At 35.6% G+C, this 7118-nt stretch overlaps 1 protein-coding gene across 1 annotated transcript; it reads right to left on the bottom strand.

Annotated features, from left to right (window-relative positions):
* Positions 1–1498: 1498 nt before the first annotated feature.
* LOC145035420 (uncharacterized) lies at positions 1499–1885 on the bottom strand. The gene has a single exon (XM_078983965.1). It carries the CDS (start codon positions 1883–1885, stop codon positions 1499–1501), a length of 387 nt encoding a protein of 128 aa, XP_078840091.1.
* Between the last annotated feature and the right edge of the window lie 5233 nt (positions 1886–7118).

Here is a 7118-nt window from a genome sequence, read left to right as displayed (position 1 = left end):
TGCCAATAATTGTTTAAAATCATTGGAGGTAAATTCTCCTCCCAGATCACACCGAAAACATTTTATGATAGCAGAGTGTTGATTCTTGACAATAGCTCTGAATTCACTATATATGGTGAAAAAGTCAGACCTGCGCTTCATAAAATAAACCTACGTATAACAAGTGTAGTCATCAATGAATGAAACATAATAGTTAGCTCCTGACTTGGAGGTTATCGGAGAGGGACCCCACACATTAGAATGCACAATATCAAAGGGAGCAACAGAACGAGTGACATTTTTATTAAACGGTAAAGCAGAAAATTTTCCCAGTTTACAACCACAACAATCAGAAATATCATCAAATTTCAAAGAGCCTAACACACCAGTGGAAACCAAAAACTGTAAACGAGACGCTGAAACTTGTCCCAAACGAGAATGAAGGGTTTAAACGAAAAGACGAAAAATCGACACTAGATGCAGCAACATCAGCAACATGTAGTTGCTCCAAGACATAAAGCTCCCCAAGTCTACGAACTATCCCAATCACCCTCTGAGACCGAATGTCCTGTACATAGCATAATGAATCAGAAAAGAAGACCCAACAACCAGATTTACACAACTGACTAACCGATGCAAGATTCAAAGCAAGTGTAGGAATGTAATACACATCTATTAAAGATATATAAGGAGTGACAATAGAACCAACACCCTCTACTGACATGGGTGTAGCACTAGCAGACATAATAGAGACAGGCGTACGAGAAGACAATGAAGCAAAAGATGAAAAATGTGGTGACATGTGATGAGATGCACCAGAATCCAATATCCACAAGGATGAAGGAATACCTGACGTGTTGGATGAAGACAGACCTCAATGAGACATGGAAGCTGACATGGAAGTTGGATTGGTAGCTAAGAACTGTCTGAACTGCTCAACAATCTGTAGATCCAAGGCTGATGGTGGTGTGAAATATGTTTCATTCTCAACTGAAGGTGTAGCAGCATCGTACTATGTTGACCTAAAAGATGAAAAAGAGGGATGTGACTATCTAGAAGACTTGTTCTGCTGTGAAGACTGAGAGTGTGATGGTGATCTTGTTTGTTGTTGCTGTTGATTTCCCTTGCTTGTCACTAAAGGACAATTTGCCTTCCAATGGTTTTTCTTCTTACAGAAATCACACTCGTGAAATGAAAATCTGGGACGATTTTGGTTTGAAGATTGGGGTCGTTGTGAAACAGCAAAGACAGCAGGAGTGGTTGTCTTGGGAGCTTTGTCAGCATGGGACTTGATATGAGTTTCTTCAGCAATCAACTCGTGATCAACCGAATCAACAGTGGGAAGAGGTGTACGATGCAAGATTGGTCCACGCAGACCTTCAAAATATGAACGTAATGCCATCAAGAACTGAACCAAACGTTGCTCTTCCCTTCTATCAATATAAGGCTTAAAAGCCTTCGACACATCAGGTTCTGTAATAGCTAACTGATCCCACAAATCCAACATAGCTGCATAAAATTACTGAACACTAAGATTGTTCTGTTGGAGGGCTCGAATATCAAACTCTAACTGATACTGCTTTGCAAAGTTAGACTGAGTATACAACCTAGCCAAGTGATCCCAAACCTCCTTCGCTGTGTCATACTTCGCCAACTGAGTACCAATAGACTGGATGACAGAATTATTAATCCAAGTAATGATCTTGGAGTTATTAGTCTCCCATGAATCCAGTAAGGTTTCATAATTAGTGGTCTTCTCGTCTGTTGGTTTCTTCTTGTCACTTGTAACAATCCCCCACATAGTCTTGCCCCGCAAGAAATTTTTCATAACATAACTCCAATAGGCATAGTTTTTGCCATCAAGTTGAATACTAATGGACTGAAGAGAATCATCTCTTGGGGCCATATTTCAATATCAGTCAAATAGTAAATACGAGTAGCAGCAAAAAATGATCAAGATCTCGAAATCAACAAAGCTAGATGAAAACGAAACCCTCAAAACCGACAAACGAACGAATCAAACCAAACCAAATACAGAAACGAGCAAAAAAGACATACCCCAAAATTGCAAATGGTGACAATGAACAGTGCACGTGAATAGTATCGATGAATAGTACGATGAACAGTAACCATGAACAGTAGCCGTGATGAACAGTGCGATGAACAGTAACCGTGAACATTGTCGATGAACAGTAGCCGATGAACATTGTCAATGAACAGTAGCCGATGAACAGTACTCGCCCCCAAAAAGAAAACGAAAAACTACAGATAATCAACCCAACTTTGATACCATGTAAACTAACAAATGAAATACATATAACGGCTAGGGTTTCATATTATTATCAAAGAGAAGTACAAATACAATGAAAAGGAAAGGCATAATATATAGACAAGCTAATTAGGGTTTCTAGCGAAAAGGCCTAATCATAAAACCCAATACAAAATAAAGCCCAAAATATTATTAGGTTAACAATGAAAACACCTATGAATTGTTTCGGTTAAATGTTAAAATATACGTTTAACCATTCGAAACCGCTCATTGTGTCCGATGACTGTAAAAAACATAGCTAACTTTTCTTCAACACTTATTGACCGACTACTTTGCAACCAATTTTTTTGTTTAAAATGGTTGCATAGTAGTACATATGATTCCCGTGAAAGATGCATCAACTCATGACATTGTAAAGAAGATCCATACAACAATTCTTGCGTAAATTCATGACCGGTCAATGTCGAATTCAAGTCGCTTATCCTTTCTATTCTTGTTGAAGCCAATATCAAATACCAAGAAAACAACATGAAATACACAATATCATCATCGATATCCATAAACAACTTGTCAAACAACATATAAAATTAAACATTTTAAAAACATAACATCAAAAAACATATAAAATTTAATATTTTAAACACAATAACAACAAACATCAAATAAAATTCTATAAAAGTTAACATTTTAAATCCATAACGACACACATCAAATAAAATCCTAAAAAAGTTCAACATTTTAAATCCATAACGACACACATCAAATAAAATACTAAAAAAGTTCAACATTTGAAATCCATGACGACACATATCAAATAAAATCCTAAAAAAGTTCAACATTTAATCTATAACGACACACATCAAATAAAATCCTTAAAAAACCATCACATCAACCCATACTTTGATCTGACATTCTTTAACCACATCTCACAAGATTCCTTCGGAAGAAATAACCAAACATTTCTAAGATCGACACTTTCACCAAAAAGCAAAACAGCCGTTTGGTATCTTGGATCAAATTTTCACCATTCAATTTTCACCAACTTTTCCATACATGAAGCCATATCATGCTCTTCATGTTTCTCCACAAATATCCTTGCACCTTTGCTAATTTCATCACCAACTTCAATGATCTTGGCATTAATTGTTGCTTTTCCTTTTCCTTTTACTGCCTTTGTCTTTGGAAACATTAGAGGTTACTTCATTTGGACTTTCGGGTGAAGTCATACTTTCCATGTAAGTTACATTGATACCGTCAAAGTCACTTAAACTAATATCCGACAAGTCATGAGAAGGGTGAGGAAGTGTAGAAGATGTCCCGCATCCATGAATGACAGTCGCAGCCGATCCATCGAACAACTGAACACAAAGATCAGGGTACACTAGTGGAGAAGTTCTCAATGTTTCTACCATTTTGGTCAACTGCTTGAAAATATTATGAAATATTATAAAATATTATGATATATTACTTCTTATCAAAAAATCACAATACCTTGATCTCTAGTTGCCATTCATCTTCTTCCATGTTAAACGTGTTAGTTATAGGGTTATAAACGTTGCCTGTTTTGTTTTTTAATTTCAACCAAGCACCAAACTTTGCTTTTAGGTAGTCGTATCTGTTTTTCATTTGCTTTTGATCAACTAAAAAATTGTATTATGTTTTCAATCTCTCAGTTACATTCTTCCATACCTTCTATTTGTTTCCAATTAATTCAAGACCTCTTTTATGCCATTGCCATGTCTAATATTCAAAATCCAGCAATGACATATTTCAGCAACAAAACTAGTTAACTACCACAAGTAGACAACAACATAACTGAAAAATTAAACAAAAAAATAACATATTTCAACAACATATAGAAGAAAAATCACAGCAAGAAAATATAAGATTTCAGTAACATCTATTCTTATTATCCCTAATTTGTTTTCATCAAATTTTTGGACGTTTCAGCAACATACTATCTCAGTTCAAAGCATATATAGCAGCAAAATCAGGAAGAATAAAGATCAAACACAAACAACTCCAATATTCAAACAAAAAAAAACGCAATCCAACATCGCAACAATCCAGAAAAACGCAACAAAAAACATACATAAAACTGAGAAATCGGTGGTTGAAGCTTGATGGAGAGAACAACAAGAACATAGATAAAACCCAGCACCAAAATCGAGCATAAATAATTCGAGTATCACTTACCAGCGTGATGGAGGAGGCGAGGAAACCTGAGGAGACGAAGCCGGAGGCCGGAATTGACGAAGCCGGAGGCCGGAGTTGACGAAGTCGGAGGTGTAGAGGCACCGTTGGAGATCGATGAAGGGAAAACTCAACACAATAGCTCGTTAGAGAAGGAGGGGAAAGAAAAAAAAGAAGCAACGTTTTTCTTTTAGGGCAAGGGTATGAATGGGAATGTTTTCATCCAGATCCCTCACCAAGTCTGGCTGATTAAGGGCTTTTTTTACCTCTTACCGAATAAGTGGTTAAAATGGTTTCAACAAAACACTCTGAATTTTCAAGATTCAGAGCCTCCCTCTTTATAAGACCATTAAGTGGCTAAACAAACAACTCCTAAAATCCAGACCATCAATGTAATAAAGAGAATAAGTCATAGAAATTTAAAAAATATATAAAAAAAGTAAAAACTTAAGAATCTAAATTACAGCTTCTCAAGTTCTCATATCTCCATTACTTAAACTTTGCTTTGGTTAGTAAGTAAAGAAAATCGTCAGAAAAATCCCGATTATTTGATTTTACATGATAATATATCATTTCCTGTTAAAAGAAAAAAAATTGAGCCAAAATGAAATAATTGAGACTTTTATGTTTAATTTTTTTTGGCAGACTTAAGTGAAACTTTTTCGAAAATATTGAGATTTTTCTGACAATTTCCCTAGTAAGTAATGTATAGAAAGTGATTGACCGTGTGTTCATATGGAGTAAAATTAATTAGGTCTGTTGAAAATAACTGAAACTCGTTCAATCCACCTGACACATTTTTTATTCCGGTAAATCGGATCGGGTAGGAAAAAATTCAGGCATTGGGTAATAGGTGGAGATTTTTAATTCGGGTATACCCGTTTTACCTGAATTGAATTTTCAAAATAATAATAGCTTTATATATATATATATATATATATATATATATATATATATAGAGAGAGAGAGAGAGAGAGAGAGAGAGAGAGAGATGTATGATATAATTTGAATAGTACGAAGGTGATAAACTTTTATGACATGCACTTATCACATAAAATCATATCATTTTTTTTGTAGTAAGTAGAATATGCTCTTTTTGACTAGTTATTTCATTTTAAAGAGCATAACATATGTATATATCAAGTTTAAAACTAGTTTATGTGTAAGTAATATGTTATTTGAAAAAAAATAACCTTTTATAAACTAGATATAAGTTGGTAAGTGTTTTTTAAAAGCAAAATATGATATTGCACATGTATTCTCCCCCAAAGTGTATAAAAGCGTAAAAAGAGGGGCCAGAAACACTCACCTTGATGCGTGATTTTTGGTCTAGACTCGATGATGTGATTGTTTTTGAGAAGCACCTCGAGAAAGCACGAAATAACAATGAACTTAAACTCGAGTTTGGACTTGATATAACCCATGAAATAGTAATAAAATCCAAGACTTGGACTTGGAAAACAACACAATATACTAAATGGAACACGAGGGAAGTGGTAGTGGTCGGATTTGCGATGACAGTAGAGTGACAACATGATAGTGGAGCTGCTCTGGTAGCTTCGCTGCTTCTTTTCTTTTCTGTCCAACGAGTTCGACGAGAAGGAGGACAACAACAATGAACGACAATAATCACGGGGTGTTTAGGGATGCTTCTAGTCAACGAAAACAACGATAAAAGAGGTGGGGTGGTAGTGGTTCTTTGTGGCTTGGCGGTCGGTGATTCAAACCACCACCGGGGGTGTTTTTTCCGACAAAAAGAAAAGAGTAAGGGAGAGGGAAGTAAGGGTTTATGGCTGATGAAATTGGTGATCAAATGAGGATGGGAGAGGGAAGTAAGGGTTTATGGCTGATGAAATTGGTGATCAAATGAGGATGTCATTGTCTCTCTTTATAGCCTAAGCAAGCCCCATAATGCCATGCAAGCCCCATGACTCTCTAGATAGTCGAACGCACTAAAGCACCATACTTGTACCTTGGAAGTGAAAGGATAAGGTGGTGATTGGGGGGTGGGATGTCATGGACGTGGGAAAGAAGAAAGAAAGAGAGTATGGCTGATTTTCTTCATACATGCAAGGTGACAAAAGTAGGGGATGTCATCAACCTCAAAAAGTCCTTGGAACTCTTCTAGATTTGTATGCTAAGATCCTGACATCTAGTATTTTTTTTTTCAAAAGTGGCGAATGGTAGATTCAAGTGCACTGATACCAGAAGCTCGAACGGATTAATTTTTTGAGTTGGGGAACTCCAGGAAATCACGTTTAAAGATTCGCGTTTGATTGATCTGAAACGTCCGATTTTTCGACTTTTATAAATATTTTTACTAAAAATATTTCGAGTATGGAATCAAATAATAGACCATTGTCTGAGTCCAAAACGTTTTCGGAATTTTCATCTGAGGTGTGCAAGTGACTTAACTGATCTAAACGGTTTATGCAATTTAAAGAAATTCAATATTATATTGGTTTGTTTTCTTATAAGAGTCATATATTTTGCATATGAGCTTCGTTTTGGACATTTTTTTTTATATTTTCGGACTCTGGTGAGCATATACTACGAGAATAGAGTGTTTGATTTGTTCACAACTGCTTAATACGAATTTTCAATTTTCCAAACGTATTAACTAAGATTATAGTTGGTGCTTTATTATTCATTTGAGATTTTCCACAGTTGAAACTAA

The sequence above is a fragment of the Lactuca saligna genome, chromosome 3, assembly GCF_052625555.1.
Source record: "Lactuca saligna cultivar CGN05327 chromosome 3, ASM5262555v1, whole genome shotgun sequence".
Classification (NCBI taxonomy): domain Eukaryota; kingdom Viridiplantae; phylum Streptophyta; class Magnoliopsida; order Asterales; family Asteraceae; genus Lactuca; species Lactuca saligna.
Note: the sequence above shows the minus strand (reverse complement) of the source record. Positions and strands in the feature narration are given on the sequence as shown.

What these genes read in the sequence shown, in the direction of transcription:
- LOC145035420 (XM_078983965.1), bottom strand. Translation starts at nt 1,885, where the DNA reads ATGGCCCCAAGAGATGATTCTCTTCAGTCCATTAGTATTCAACTTGAT.